Raw genomic sequence first — 17,205 nt, 5'->3', positions numbered from 1 at the left:
GGGAGGGAGAAAGAGGATGAAAAAACTGAGATGTGTGAAGAATGTAATCATTATACATTGCCAGCCTGCTAATAAAAACTGAAAAAAAAATCCAGTGAGTCTATTAAATATTTTAGTGGGAAAACAAAATGATTTCAAAGTATAAATCATGTCTCCTCACTTTAAATGAAAAAGATGTCCTCGTTGTCTTTCCAATAAATAGAACATCTACCAGTGTTTTGGTGGCTTTGAAAAAAGACAAAAAAGCAGTATACCATTGTCATTGATGATTTATGTGAAGTCCAAACTGGATAGTTTCCTGGAAAAAAATTATATTTATATTGAATTGTAGAGTATGAGAAAAAGAAAGCCAGTTTGGTAAGCAGGAAGACTGGGCTGTGTGGGGTGTGCACCAGGAGTGAAGGTTGTAGGTTCAAAGGCCCTGAAGCAGGGAGAGGAGGATGCATAAGGAACTGTGAAGACTATAATCAGTGTGATTTGCCTTTAAGGGCCATGGAGAAGACTTAGGATAGCAAGACACAGGGAGTCAGACCACAAATGAGAACGCTTTCCCCACTAAGAGCCTTGGGCTTCTTGTAAGAATAATGAAAACATCTGTAAAGCCCTAAAGAAAAAAGAGATCAAGGAATTTTGGCCTTTTGAAAGAATATTCTGTCAAATAAATCTAGCAAATAAATCTTCATAATAATCCAAGAGAATAAGACTTTATTTGGATATTTATGAGGCTGGGAAGCATTGAAATTCCTTCTGAACAAAATACATTGACAATATTCTGAATGGAACTTAAACTCTGCCATGGCGATGTGGCATGAAAATATGGCAGGACGGTCCTCTTACGAGGATGGTCACTAGTAGGACTGCCCTGGGGTGGGAGCAGGGCGTAAGGAGCAACAGGGCCTTCCTTGAACCTATTATCTCTCAAAATTAATATATTTTGTTCTAAGAGTTTTTAAGACTTTAACAACATGACAAAAGAAAAATTAATGTTAAGTAAGAGTCACTTTGTTCAGTTTCCCCTAGTTTCGGGTGCTTACTCGCAACACCTAGACAGCATTATCTTCCTGCTGGATCCACCTCGCTCTGCCTCCTTGATGACCGAATCCTGGTCTCATCCTAACAAAGACTAATGTCATGGATCACTCAAACCAAGGATTTCCCAGAACCATGTTTTGTGGACTTGTCATTCCTGAATATCATTATGTGTCCCAAACCAGAAAGAGATCTAACTCCTAAAATCTTATAATTTTGCTTACTCTGTAATATTTTTAAAATGTTAAAATCAAATTGAATTAGTTCTTTGTGGGTCTACAAGTTTGACTTTTGATAACTACTTTAATTCATTAGTATTGTAGTGTAGGTACCAGTTTGTAGTGTTCATATGCAAATGTTTTATTGTCATAAAATAACATGCACAAAGAAATATTAAGTGGTTTGGATAGTTACAAAAAGTACATAAAATGTTTATTGGAACACAATTTCTAATTGTGTTAAGATTAATAGCAATCTTTAAGCATCTATGGTCTCATTCTGATTAATATAATTACAAAAAATATCTCCACATAACAAAGTTGTTTCTGTGCCTGGTTAGTGGACTGCAGAAGGATTAAGCAATATTTGAACTCAGTAAGAAGGAGCCATGACTCTCCATGAATTGTGTTTTGAGTTCTCAAATGTAAAAGTTCATTTTTGGCTCGAATTATATACTGTCTCTGACAGAATTTCTTTGTAATTAACATAAACAACTGTTAATTTATATTGGATAGATTGCTATCACCTCTGAGGTGACCTTCACCTGAGCACTTACTTGAGAATATCTCTATAATTATTTTCTATTCCAGAGTGGGAATGCTTTACCAGTAGAGGTTATCCTGGAGTGATTTTTGACAACTCTAAGTGACTAATTGATTTAAGAATAAAGAATATTGGGCCAGGGATTTAGCTCAGTGGTTCCATCTGCCTCTCAAGCACAAGGTCCTGAGTTCGATCCCCAGTACCAAACCAAACCAACCAACCAAAGAAACAAACAAAAAAGAATAAGAATATTATTACCCAAAAGTCAAGTTCCTTGAATAGTCTTATTACAAGACTCATTTTATATGACGAAGGAAAAGTGCCTGAAATTACAGATGCGATGACACCAGGAGTATCTGTAGTCATGGTTCACATAACAGTGGGGATTCATTCTGAGATATGCATTGTTAGATGATGTTATCATTGTGGGAACTCATAGTGTGTCTACCCAAACCCAGATGGGGTAGCTTTCTACACACCTAGGATAGGTCATGCATTCATTCATTTATTCTCTCTCTCTCTCTCTCTCTCTCTCTCTCTCTCTCTCCCTCTCTCTCTCCCTCTCTCTCTCCCTCTCTCCCTCTCTTTCTCTCTTCCTCTCCCCACATCCATCCATCCGTTTGTCTTTTTTTGTTGTTGTTTTTTGAGACAGGGACTCACTATGTAGTTGAGACTGACCTAGAACTCACTATGTAGCCCAGGCTGGTCTCGAACTCAGCGCTCCTCCTGCCTCAGCCTCCCGAGTGCTGGGATTGCAGGCAAGCACCACCATGCCCGGCTCATCCATTTGTCTATGTACCTATCATCTATTTATCTTTATCCGATCTGTATCGTTCAGTCTCATGTCCCTATGGCTATGATGAGCAAACAACACGAGGCTGAAAAAAGCACAGTAAAAAATGATACAATTAAGAGATGCGGTAAATACGAGATACATGAGGCTGTTGCTTGCATAACATAGCATAGTGTTTTACAGTAAACTCTAATTTATAATAAATTAAAGAAGTGTACTCTCCTAAAGGTGTAGGGAAAGTGGGAAGGGTAGGGGAAAGGGAATAAGGGAAAAGCAAAAAATATGAGAAAATGAAAAAATGGAAATAAAGTTTTTGTAAATAGGAAAGGGAGGAGGGGGTGAAGGGAAGACGGGGTATGGGGAAAAAATGAGAAGCAAGATCTGTCATGTAAAGGTACAAGATCCCAATAATGAATGTTACTGTACTGTAGACCTAAAATATACCAACAAATTCAATAAAAAGAAAAAAAAAGTGTACTCTAGTCTATTGATAAAAATATAGGATACATTAACCAGTAGCATAATCATTATCCAGTATTATGCATTGTCCATAATTATATGTTTGCTTTTATGCAAACATGTGAGTAATGCATTGCTCTTGGCATTACCATGGCTAAGTCATCACTGGGCCTTAGAAATTCTCCACTCCTTCACAGTCCCATGGGGTCATTGTTATATACGTGGTCTGTCATTAACTAAACTGTCAGAAAGATGAGAAAGATCAACTGTGAGCTAATATATGTCACAAAACTAAAATTATTACAGTGGGTTTTAGAACAAATTGTTGTTTTCCACTGCAATTTAATCATAATTTCTATTGCTTTGCTTGCAAAATAATTAAATATGAGAAAGTAGAAACTTGGCAAGGTCTTATATACTAGAGAGGAATAGTATAACACACTAATATTGTTAACTGAAATAATGTATTTCCTCCAAGAAGGAGAAGCTAGGACAGAATCAGCCATATAAGAGATTTATGAATGGAAATTTCTGGAAGGAAAATAGAAAAGAAGTAGGGTGCAGGCTAGAAGAGCCTGCCGACTGAGTTGCAGGTTTGATCCCAGGAGAAAGGGAAGGAGGGAAAAAAGATTGACCCTAGTACAGTGTAGTTCAAGAGAATGTGATAAGGTCAGTGGGAAGTGCTTATCCAAAAGTGTCCATTGGAGGAGTGCAGTGCCTTTGAGAAAAGTCTTCCCCTGCCCAGCCATCGATCGACAGCATGTGCAAGTGTGGCCTGGGAAAATACAGGGTGGGTTTCTGAATCCAGGATGTGCGGCAGTGGATTCATTACACCCTCAGCTGGAAAGAGAGGCATATCCTCAGAGCTGAGTTCTACTAACTGAATTGCTTATTATGTTACTTTGATGTTCCTTTTCTTCAAGAACAAAAGCTATTCTAAAGTGAATTAAGTTGGAAGTGGATAGTTAAAGAAAACAAAGTTCTGGAATATATAATTAGTAGAATTTTCAGTATTTTCTTATATGGAGATTTTTATTAGTAATCTAGATAAAAATATTTTTCTTTTATCAGAATCTGCCTTTAAGATGGAAAGTAAATTTGCATGTTTTCCGCAAAGCTTCAGAGGTATTGTAAAGTTTTTTGGGGGCGGGGAGGGGGTTGGTACCAGGGATCCAACCCAGGTCCTTGCACTTGCAAGGCAGGTGGTGGCACCACTGAGCTAAATTCCTTGCCTCTGTTGTAAAGTTTTTAAAATAATGCATTTAATGAAAGAAAAAATCCACTGACAGGTACTCCAGAGAGAACAATCTGGTTGGTGGAATGAAAATATGAAAAATGCAGGTTCTGCTCAAAGAAGGACTGCCTAAATGTTAATCTCTTAGAGTCACTGTTACAAAGGCAGATTTTAGTATCTTTATTTAAAAGTTATCATATTTCTCTGCAATAGTGGCAGAGTCTGTCCTAACTTTGAAGTATGAATTGAAGTCCTAAAGTTGCATTTCTGGAAGACTTAAACTCATTTTTTTAGGCTTGTTTGAACCTGTCCTCTTCTGGTTGAAACCCCATTTTTATGGAAGTGGGTTGTGGAAAACCACTTGCTTCATTAAAGTCCATGTAATTAAGTTATGGTTTTTTCTTTAAAAAAAAAACTTTTCTGAATGCCTCTTCAGCAGTCAGTATATCACTATTGAGTGAGGGCCTGTAGCATAGAGTCTTTTAAAATTAATGAACAAAGAGCTGCTATAACCTTTGAGGAAAAAAAAAACAAACCCAAATTATGCAGTGTGCTGGGTTCTTTGATCCTCTTTTATTTGGTCTCACATTTATTTGTTATTTCAATGGCTATGTGATGGATCACAACAAAAAGAAAATTCCTTACAAGAATTTTATTTAGGTGCTGGGGACACTGCCATCAGTAAAACAGACACAAATTTCTTGACATCAAAATGTTGCGATCTAATGGGAGGACATCGTTAACAATCTAAGCTGAAAAATTTTATATGATATATGCATTAGGGAAAAAATCTGGGGAGAGCAATATGATATAGAATGCCAGGGCAACAGAATTTTGTGTGGGGCCAAGGATGTAGCTCAGTGGTCCACCGCCTGCCTCTCAAGTGCAAGGATCTGAGTTCAATCCCTGGTACCAAAAAAAAAAAAAAGAAAATCCCAAAATAACCAAAAAACAAAATTCTGTGCAAGGCATGTAAATGTGTGCATATGCGTATACACATACCCATACAAAACCACAAATAATGCCCAAATCATTTAAAAAGCTTTATGGAAAGTGTGAAACATAAAGGATTGCAGGAACAAGTTGTGAGATTGCCTAAAGTCTCACAGGACATAGAATAGTGACTTGTACAAGTCACCAGAGAGTTTACAGGTTGCTGAGTGGCACCTGGGCAGTAATGTGACATGATACCTCCGTGTCTGGCTGATGTGAAAAAGACACAATGGAAAAAGCAAGGCATCAGAGGACCCATGTGATTGTTCAGAAAAATGAAGAATATGACTTTCTAAAATACTGTCAATGATGAGAAAGAATATTAAAATCAAAGGCTAGAATGTTTCCACTGAATAAAAGTCTTCCTATCAAGTGACTTGTATGGAATGTACTGATCAGAAACGTTAGTTTAAAATGTGAGTACAATGATGTTTTATTAATTGAATGATGTATGTTTTAATGTTGATAGAATACTCATTTGGGAAGATGGCAGCTTGGAAATCAACAATATTACAAGGAACGATGGAGGCATTTATACGTGCTTTGCAGAAAATAACAGAGGGAAAGCTAATAGCACTGGTACACTTGTTATCACAGGTAACAGATCATTTGATATTTTATTAATATCTTTAAAGTCTGATGATGCTTGATTTCTAGTGTACTAAAAGACATGTGGGTCAGGGCTAAGTTTCTATAAACAGCCCCTATGTAAATCTCTCCTTCTCTTGACATTGTTCCTGAATTTTGGATGTGAAAACCTCATATTTCTTTGCATAGAAAAAGCTAAGTGTGTTGCTTCTCATTCTTTAATGTATACTGGAAAATAGGATGCCTCTTATTTTGTTGAATTGCGCTTTATTCTTTTATTGAAAAATGTACAGATCCCACGCGGATAATCTTGGCCCCAATCAATGCCGACATCACCGTTGGAGAAAATGCCACCATGCAATGTGCTGCCTCCTTTGACCCTGCCTTGGATCTCACGTTTATTTGGTCTTTCAATGGCTACGTGATAGACTTCACCAAAGAGAATATTCATTATCAGAGGAATTTTATGGTATGTGTTCTGAGTTTCATCTTATTGCTATCCCAATGAATCTTGTGTGCCTCCACTACAGTTCTATTATAGTTGTATTTCATATGCTTTAATTTTTTCTTGAAACTAAAAAACAAGAAAATAAGCATACAAGCTTTTCATAGTACTTAGTGATGATACTTCTGAACTCCTAAATTTAAGGGCTGATCCTGAAGATGTTGGTAGAGACATTAATTTTATAGGTATCCATTGGGGTTTGGGTGAATTTATAAATATGCATTGGGTACATTAGGTATATTTTCCCCCTAGTTGTAATACTATGTATATATTGGTGCATACTGTACTGCACTATATATATATGTATGTATATATATATATATATATACACACACTATCTGTACTGTACTTTAGTACTCTCATTTTTGCTGTAAGAGAGATAAAAGCGTAGTACTTATCCTGGATTAGTATGATTGCTTTAAAGCATTTATTTTATTCTTTGAGTATAAGCAATCAAAATGTATGTCGGAAGAATTAGTCTTTTAGTGATTTGTAAATGGATTAAATGTCTGTATTTGAAGAATGAGAGCACACAGTATCAGTATCATAATTAAGCATAGCGATATAGTCAATGTTCAGAAAGGAATAAAATAGAGGAAAAAACTGGAGGCAGTGCAGGAATAATGACGTGGATGGAAACATCCAACAGTGGCAGATTGCTCAGTTACAGTGCTTTTAAAATGTAGCTTGGTCACTGGGTCCTCCTAGCCTCTTTGGGAAAGCGACTAATTAGAAACTCAAAGATCTATTTGGAATACACCTCAATTAAGCAAAATTTGGACTTTGGAATCAGTTATGAATACAGATGCAAAAATTTGTATGGACTCTAAGATAGAAAAGATTTTTTGTTTGTTTGTTTTTTTGGTAGTGGGGATCAAACTCAGATCCTTGTGCTTTGAGAGGCAGGAAGTGGAACCACTGAGCTAAATCCCCGGGCCAGTAAAGATTTTTAAAACCATATAAAATCAGGATCAATATGTGCATAGCATAATATCATCATGTTTTTAAATTATCCAGCTCTTCTATTTTTCCTCTTGGCCTTCCAATTGTAAAAAGCCTGAGCTGCTCTCCGTCAAGTTGAGTAAGACTAAGTGAAAGGGGACATTTCCTCTTGCATTTTAGACAGATGCCTAGGAACAGCTGTGGACGCTTTGCAACTTGCATGCCTCTCTGTTTATTCACCATGAGTCTAGCTCTTTTTAATTTATCTGGTCTAGTTATTACTGGACATCTACAGGAATCCTGCCAATTTGACTTTTGAACCAAAACTACAATATAGAAAAATCAGAGAATCAACACTCTACTATAAATTTCATACTTTGCCATTATACCATGTAGCACTTTCCTTTATATGACTGAGACTATTTTGATGGACTTAATACAAATATGCCCACCATGTGAAATTGGGATCCAGAGCTTTAACAATTTAATAGTTCCTCAAATTGTGAGTTCTTTGGGCAATAAAAGTAAATGTCACTTGGTTTTTATTCATTTAAAGGAAAGAGCGAGCTAAAGAAAGGTCTTTTTTAAAAACAGACTTTTGAATTTGTTTAGTTCTGTGGTATTATAAATTGAATAATTGCACATGTACTCTTGAAATGTGATATGCATAGTTTATAAATTAGTTATTTCGTAGCTGCAATAAAGCCTCTACAAAGTGAGGAAGTAAAGAAATAATTGGAATACTAATTAAGAAATAAGAAATGTGACCCTAAAAATGAGAATGGTCGTAGTACTCACTTTGCGGCAGAGAGCCGCAGAGGCTCACGGAGTTGCCTCTCAGGCCCTCGGGCCCCATCTCAGAAATCATCAACTTAGATTTACCTCCTTCTGTCCCAACATGATCCACCTGTGATAGAAAACTACCCATTGACTAAAGATTCAACGCTGCCAAACACGAATATCAAATGCATATTTTAACACTTCATACATGTATGGGTAGGTTAAACTTTCCAAAGAAAAAAGTAAGCAAGAGTGTTTGTGTTAAAGTTGAATATTAAATTTAATTTTGTCTTTTGAATCTACAAAAGACCAATAAAGTTTTCGGTAGCATCTCCCTTGGTTTTTGAAGGCAAATTTCAAAGGTGGACTTCACTGCTTAATGGGCCACAGAAAATTTAGATAAAAATACAAGAAATGTTTGACCCACTTTTGATAAGATAATCCTAACAGCTAGTAGTTATTTCTAGGTTTGTCAATACATAGGAATGAGTCTTTGTAAGTAAACATTAGTGAACGCAAACATAATAGAGATAGCATGTATTAAGGCAGCCAAGAGAAGAGGGGTACAGCTGACTGTGTTTGTCCATTGTTCAAAATGTCACACGCAAAAATATAAGACAGAGAGGGTCTTAAAGAATGTTTTGATATTTTGAATTCTGTCAAAATTTTAACAAATGAATAGGTCTTTTTGTTTTTGTTTTTGGTATTTTGAGACAGGGTCCCACTAAGTAGTTGAAACTGACCTGGAACTCGCAATGTAGCCCAGGCTGGTCTCAAACTCACGGTGATCCTCCTGCCTCAGTCTCCCGAGTGCTGGGATTACAGGTGTGTGACACCATACCCAGCTTTGTTTTTGTTTTTAAAGAACAACTAAGTCACAAGCAGGCACAGTGAGCAGCCCTTGTATAAAAGGAGGATAGATACCAATTCTAAAGAAATTACAGATGCTCTGGGATTTAAATTTAGATGCAGGGGCTTGGGATTTAGCTCAGTGGCACCATGCCTGCCTCCCAAACACAAGGTCCTGAATTTGATCCTTGGTACCAGAAACAAAACAAAACATAAATTCAAATGCAATTGTTTTGCAAGCTTTTAGTTATTAAACTGATGTCATTATCATCATGTTTTCATAGTCTTAATTCCTACAAATTAATATTATAACTCATTACCAACAAAATTATAGGTATCAATTTTTACTTTTTTTTTTGTCTAATGAACTTGTTTTCATTTTCCAATTTAATTTCAAAAACTAAATTGTATTCTATCATCAATATGCTTTGGCCTTTGCTTGCTATTCTTAATTTTGACCACTAAGTGGCAGCCTTGTATAGGTTTCAAATTTCACAACCTGTACTATTATTTGGAATTTGAAGCCTTATTCTATGAAATTATACAGACGACAATCATTTCAGTTATCAATTTAATTTATAACACTTCTTTTTCTAGAAAGGATCTCAGACCATCTATCAAAAAATAAGTATTTGCAATATATCATTTTATTTCTCTTTTATGGTGCTACCTGATCTGCAGAAATTATTTTTCAGAAGCCATCTAATTTTTGACAACTTTCGACTATTTGACAGTATTACCCTTTGTCAGCGCCATTCTCTTAGTTAACCTCATGATTTTCTTGAGTTTGCCAATTCCGGTGATTGCCACTATGTTTTATTTTTCTGACTCTTATTGCAGAACAAAACAAAATGAAACAAAAAGTAAAAATTGGGCCTGGGATGTAGCTCAGTGGTGTTGTGCTTGCGTGGCAAGCTCGAGGTCCTGAGTTCGATCCTCAGTACCAGAAAAAATGTAATTTAGCAAGATTATTACCAATCTGTTAGGAATTCATAAATATCACTTGAATTGTTAAGAGGCTATGCTATGAACTGTCTGGGCTGTGGGATTCACACATTCGCTTTGTTTCCTGTGACTCTGAGCCAGAGATTAAACCTCTGACAGCCTCATCTTCCCTCTCTGTAAAATATTATTAATCATTCACTACATCGTTCAGGTTACTTCATCGGGTTTCTAAGGCTGGTTGCTTCAAACTGTTTTGTGGGGATTAAATGAGAGCATACCTCTCACAGGATCTAGTGTTTTACAGTGGGTTGTTATTAATACTTTTAAAAATAAACAAATCATTCCCATCGAAAATTCCAGAAGCTTTTGCCAGTTACTTTTTTTTCCCTGGTAACAGATCTTATTTCTCACAATATAATATTTTTACACTGCTCTCTTCCCCAGATACCTATGGGGTATGTTTGAAAAATACAGTGCATGATTAAAATTTTAAAACCTGACTACTGTAAAAGACTTTGATCGAACTCGGGACCTTGCACTTTCGTGGCAGGCAGTGGCACCACTGAGCTAAATCCCCAGCCCTGTTCTTGTATTTTCTGAAGCAGTTCTGCAAGTTCTTTTTGACAAGTGTCTTAGTTACACTGCTCTGGCTGCCTTAATGTCCTGAATCCACTCAGAGCATTTATCTTTTGTGGTCATTTTTACTGTAGCGAATAGCCAGAGTCTCATGTTTCAGATCCAGGGAATAAAGTAAATTAGGACAGACGATAATGTTTTCATGAGACTGCATTTCCATTGAGTGGCTCTGGGAAGCAGCGTTCATTGTATTTTTGATTACATTTTATAAAGACATACAGGAAATGGGACTTCCAGAAGTGTTTCAGAAAGTGGCAACAGAGAAATAAGTGTGTTCAAAGCTGGAGAAGTATTTTGAGGTTATTTTGAAGGGGGGGTTAATGGCAATATGCCCTTCACTGCAACAAGTTTTTAAGATGTAAAACATTCATGATATGTCTTGTTCATCTTTTGTATTTTGTTTGTTTGTTTTTGGTACCGGGGATCAAACTCGGGACTTGCGCTTGTAAAGTGGGCTGCAGGACAACTGAGCTAAATCCCCAGCTCTCATCTCTTGTGTTTTGAGGCCAACATATTTTAGATATTTCACTTTTGACAGTAGCAGAAAAGTAGAATGAGTCAACATTTATTTCGTGGCAAACAAGGGATTTCTCAGTTGATATTCAGAGCAATCCTCAGTGGGGGACATATTGTGAATGTCTCCATTTTTAGGTAGGGAAACTGAGGACTAAAAAGGCTAAGTCACCAACCCAGAAAAATCATCTATTTTGCTAGTGGCCAAGGGAAGATTTGAAACCAGGCGCTCGGACCGCTGATCATCTGACCTGCATCACTGGCAGTTTTAATCTATAGATTAATATTCATATCTATATGCACTGAAGAAATTTTCCAGTTTATGTGAAGCACTATATTACAATTCTATTCATTTTATTCTACAGTCTTGTTTAATGAACCCTATCAATTTAGTTTACCCAGATTACCTCAGTTTTTCTGTGATGTTGGCAACATTCGAATTACAGTGTAAGTCAGATATACACAGGTTAGCCGGGGATTTAGCTCAGTGGCAATGTGCCTGCCTCACAAGTGCAAGGTCCCGAGTTTAATTCTCAGTACAAAAAAAAAAAAAAAATTCACACAGGTTCATGTAGTCTAACTATAAAGTTATGACAACTCAGTTGTCTCCTCTAAATGAACTGGCACGGGTTTTTGAGGGCGGTATGTGAGTATGTATTTTTTCTGATTATACACATAGAGCCATTGAAGAAAAGAGAAGCCAGATTTCATTCCCTTAGGATTTTTTTTAAAGAAAATATTGATTGTACTACATGATCACAATAATGTGTTTAGATTTGAGAACTTTATTTTCATATTAGAGCATTCTGTGATTTTCAGCAGCACTTACATTTCAGAGAGAGAGAGAGAGAGAAATAAAAAGGAAAGGAGTAAGAAAAGCAAAGGAAGAAGGGAGGGAGGAAGGAAGGCAGGCTAACAACCTAGCAGAAGCTATTTTGTTTTACCTCATTGGCCCTCGGTTGGTTTCTGAAGTGTGAACACACTGTTGGACAAGAATAGAAGATTGCACAGAATTATGGAGCAAAAAGTTGGAGGAAATGAGGGTTTGACAGGCATTTTTGAGAAAGGTGAGAATCAAGTCACAGCTAAATAAATCAGAATGGAAAGTAGACAGGCAAGGGAGATGGGCGAAAGACCTAAAGCCCTGGTTCTAAACTCGCAGTTTTGCTCCAGTGGTGCCACTGGCAATGTGGGGAGATATTTTTGGTTGTAACAGCTGCAGAGATGTACTTTTGTGCAGCTGTTTAGCATGGGCTGCTAAAATTCCTATAATGTACAGGCCAGACCCCAATAATGGATATTTATCCAGTCTGAACTATTAATTATAACAGTATAACATCAAGAGAAATAGCATCAAGGAAGGTTTAAAGAAAAGGAGAGTCAGGAATAAGTGGATTAGCCACTGAAGTTGTAAGCATGATATGTTAAAAAAAAGAGTTATGATATTTTGAATAGATGAAAGTTTTAGGGACATAAATCATAAGAACCTGGAAAAAAGAGTTTTTTAAATTAGTATGAATAGCAGAAAATAATACTGTCTGTGCCTTGTCGATTTAAGGCTTCAATTTTGAAGAGCAGTAGGAAAGAGGAAGAAATGTGGACCACTGTAATAATTCTGTGGCCCTCCACGAAACTCTTGAAGGCTTTCTGCTCATGACTGAATCCAATGTCTGTTCTTCCTATCAGTAACTCGTTGGGTTTCTAGATTGAATTAGAGAATGCAACCCTGCCACCTTCAGTAAAAATAACTTTCCCCTTCTTTTGCACTCCCTTTAATACAGATGACTTCTGGATGTTCTTTGCTTTTTCCCAGCAATAAACACAAGAGGGGAATCTCTGTCCCCCAGGTGCATCTCTAGTTCAGCTGGCCTCTTTAAGATCATCCCACTTCAAGTGTAGAGAAAATGTCATCGGAAGTCACTGTCCGGAGTAGCAGCCTGAAGGGATGTGCTTCACAAGTGTTCAGTGACGACAGTGTGAAATGAAGAAAATTAGGCACATTCTGTTTTAGAAGTGGCTTTGAGGGATCTCCTCAAGTTCATTCAAAGTTGATGACACAGTTAGATAGCATCTCCGCAGAAAGTATTCTGGCATTTTATGCACGCAGTATAAAGCTGCTAAAGAGGGTGAAATAAACATGCAGACATTTTGTATCTTAGGAATTTTGTACTTTCAAATCATTGACTCAGTTGTTTTATTTTTATCACACTAGGAATATATGTTTTTGTTATATTTGTTAAAAGCTACCTGATTTTTTAAAGTTTGTTTTAAAGAACAGAGTAGCTGAACTTCTGCTGTGGTGTTGCTGGCACACGAACATGACTTTGGCAAACAGGCATGCTGAGCCTCAGGCAGCTCATATGTCACAGAAGGGGCTTTGGCTACATCAGAAGTTTAGAAGAACAATGACAATGCAAAGGTTTTAATAGCAGAATTGCTTTTTCAAAGAAAATTTAATTGAAACCCCAATACATAAAAAGATATGAGGTTTCTCTGCCTAAAGATCTAAAGAGGGAAGAGTGTGTGTGTGTGTGTGTGTGTGTGTGTGTGTGTGTGTGTCTACATGGCCAAGAATCCTACACACAGGACCCCCTCATTTCTTCTTCTTCCAAAAACTCTCATTCTTTTTCTTCTTTTATGAAGTCCCAAGAAAATTAAAAAGATATGAGGTTTCTCTGCCTAAAGATCTAAAGAGGGAAGAGTGTGTGTGTGTGTGTGTGTGTGTGTGTGTGTGTGTCTACATGGCCAAGAGTCCTACACACAGGACCCCCTCATTTCTTCTTCTTCCAAAAACTCTCATTCTTTTTCTTCTTTTATGAAGTGGCCCAAGAAAATTCCCAGAACTTTCAGGCTGATGGGAACCAATTTGAAAACCATATGAATTAAATGATATCCAAGTGTTCTTTCAGATCTGAAATATAAATTCCAAAGGCTAGGCATTCATGTTTTTGTTCATTATTCAGATGTTTAACAGAGACCTCAAACAAAATGTTCTCATTTTTGACTTTTCATTTTAAAATAGTCACGCTGATAAAAATTGGACTCTTTAGCCATTACTCTCACTCTTTCTTTTATATCAAAGTGGCCAAGAAAAGGGACATTCAAAATTTCATCTGTACCTATAAATGCTGAATGACTTCTTAGTAATTATCTTGGACAACTTCCCTTAATTATTTGAACTTCCCTTAATTATTTCTATGCCAAACGACACCCTTCATAAACATTTTATCTTGAAAAACGTTTCTAGGTTCAAGTAATCTTTTGGGTTTTTTTGGTACTGGGGATCAAACTCAGGAGCTTGCACTTGTAAGGCAGGTGGTGGCACATTGAGTTAAATCCCTGGCCCAGGTTCACGTCATCTTAATATTGATGCACTTAACCAACTTGAATATCATATAATGTGGAGACTTAGTGTGATGTGTGAAATGATTTGTCAATCTTGTCAGAGAATGGGTTGTTTTGGAGATTCAAGCTACTATTTTAAGGAGACGCTGATAAGTAGTGCTGATATCGTGATATTCACAATTTATTTTTCAAAGTCTCAGCATGAGATAAAAGATAGTAGAAAGAAGGAATGATGGAACTAGCTAGCTACACAATTAGATAATTCAAATATGGCAAAATTTTGCAGTAATTGAATCTAGAGAGTTGATACTGGGTATTGATGGTACTATTCTTTCTAGTTTCCTAAGTTTGAAAATTTAAAGGAACAATTTAATAACACAATATACACTACTTATAAGCACCATTTCTAGTTAGTAAATAATGAGCTTAGTTATCTGATCTATAAAGTACTGTCTTGGTAATCGCCTGACTGGTGAAAGCAAGGAAGTGTATGACTTACAGAGCCATCCACGGGTAGCTTAACTCAAAGCATCAAATACTTTATTTCTAAAGTGAGGATATTAATAGTAAATCCTTGGGTATCGTAAAAGTTAAGTGAGAAATGTATGTGGAATAGCTAGCACCACGCTAACCTTTTAAACATCATAAATTAGATTGGGTGATGGAGTTCAGTAGTGTTGAGAGTGGTAGCCATCAGAATAGTAGGGGTGGCAACAGCGTTAGTAATAGTATGGTTGAGAGCAGCAGTGGTAGTAGAACCAGTGGCAGTGGTGTAGTTAGAGCAGCAGGATCTGTAGTTCAACGTACTATATCTTTCATGGGGGTATTGCTAAGTATATTGGTACATATAAATTAGAACAGCCTTCAACACATAGTTAAGGCTTATTAAGTATTTGCTATTAGTAGCATTAGTGGTGGTGATGTTAGCATTTGTAGCATATAATACATTTGCTATTGTTATTCTCATATGCCAAAATTAAAGAAAAAATTATTCTTTCATAGGTAAAGTATCAGATATATTCAATAATTCTGTTTATGTTTATAAAATATACCATTTAAAATATATTTTCCCTTCAGCCTTCTGTGGAATAAAACAGTTGTTTTTAAATGTATAACCTTTATGAGATCTAACTTTTATCTAGATGTCATAATTTCCATATAGCATATTTCTTTGCTCATTATGATTATCTCAGTTTGTTAACTTTAGTAATTAGATTCATTTGTATTGTAGCAATTACTTTATAATTCTTGTACTGGGGGAGTGGAGCAGGCATTTATACATTGGAAGTCGTTAGATTTAAACTTCAGAAATTTCTAAGTGGTCAACCACATGTACACTTTGGAATATCCCTCAGTTTTGCTATCACAATTTCCAGTATGTGATTCAGCTCTCCTCATCTGAAGGGAAGCATTTTGTAATTTAGCCAAGCTGTGGTTTTTAGTGAAAATATAGAGAGCATTCGTATCTAATTTGTGGCTAGAATGTGCTGAGGCCCGTGATCTTTACTTGCTTTGTAAGCATTCTGTCAACCATTGAGAACCTCATCGTCTTCTGAGGTATGGAAAGCACCAGTAGCTTTTACAAAACCACCAGGAAAGCTATTATATATGCACAACTATACTGGAAACAATGTAGTGTACTTTTTCTTTGCTTTCTTTCTGAGAAGTTTCAGCACCATACCTTTACCAAATATAGATCAAATGAGAATAAATGTTAAAAATGCTCATAATTGTTCTATATAAATTAACCTCTCATTACCTACCTAAAGTTTAACGTTGAAAATGGCTGGCTTGTAAATGAGTTTAGCATTAAATGTTTAGAATAGCTTAATAAAATGTTGTAAGAATTTTATGTGTAGTATCCAAAGGTATGAATTTGATGTAATATTTTAAAACCATACAATACTTTGTGTTTTGTATTACATGTGACAATATGAAAAAGCAGTTCACATCATTTCTATGAGAATAAGTGAATATATAAACAGAGGGGCTGGGAATTTAACTCAGTGGTTCTGCCACCTGCCTCACAAGTGCAAGGACATGAATTCGATCCCCCGGTACCCCCCCAAAATATATATAAACAGAACTGCAATTTATATATACAAAATAACTGTATATATACGTATACATATATATATATATATGTATACGTATATATACAAAATAACTGTTTCATTAAAGAAAAGGAATATTAGATGTATAACATATAAACATTTTAAAGAACAAAAATATCACGTCTATTTTTATATATTTTGCCCTCAATTTTCTTATTGTGAAATTGAATAGATTAATGTTTAAATTTTGAGGTATTTTGTGTTTATTCTTTTAATCCCTTGAGAGATAGTAGGAGTTTACTAATAGGATTATTCTTTCTCTTTCTTTTATTCTTTCTGTTATCTCTCATTCTTTCTTTTTCTTTCTTTTCTTTTTTTGGTTCTGGGGATGGCACTCAGGGCCTAGCATTTGCTAAACTTCTGCTCTTCAGCTGCATTACAACTGAGCATCAGGGTCCTCTCTGATACCTGCAACAACCAAATAACTGAGCTGATTTGAAGAAAGAATGTAAATTTTCTCTTTATGTAAACTTTCTTCTTAACTGTGTTCTTACACCACAATAGTTTGAAAATATTTCTTAATACATTTCTATTAATGAATATTTAGTGGTAAATGCATTTCTGTTAAGGATATCAAACACATGTAAGCAGTCTGTCTTTACACATACTTAGTATTTATTTTATTTTACTATAATTATATTATTTTGTTTCTTCACTGGATAATTAGATAAATGTGACAAGAAAAAGACCTTGTAATCACTTTCCCATATATATATAT

At 35.9% G+C, this 17,205-nt stretch overlaps 1 protein-coding gene across 4 annotated transcripts in view; it reads left to right on the top strand.

The window, feature by feature from the left end:
• The window catches only part of Cntn1 (contactin 1), a 395,948-nt gene that overhangs the window by 271,468 nt on the left and 107,275 nt on the right, over nt 1-17,205 (top strand). For all 4 annotated transcript variants that reach the window (XM_010640950.3, XM_010640948.3, XM_010640949.3 and 1 more), the window contains 2 exons: nt 5,740-5,867; nt 6,152-6,327. In XM_010640950.3, the coding sequence (XP_010639252.1) occupies nt 5,740-5,867; nt 6,152-6,327 (304 nt within the window). The remainder of the gene's footprint in view (nt 1-5,739; nt 5,868-6,151; nt 6,328-17,205) is intronic.

Source organism: Fukomys damarensis, unplaced genomic scaffold (assembly GCF_012274545.1).
Source record: "Fukomys damarensis isolate Sample0158 unplaced genomic scaffold, DMR_v1.0_HiC HiC_scaffold_15, whole genome shotgun sequence".
In the NCBI taxonomy this organism is placed as follows: Eukaryota; Metazoa; Chordata; class Mammalia; order Rodentia; family Bathyergidae; genus Fukomys; species Fukomys damarensis.
The sequence above is the reverse complement of the archived record's forward strand: the minus strand, read 5'-3'. Positions and strand labels throughout refer to the sequence as shown.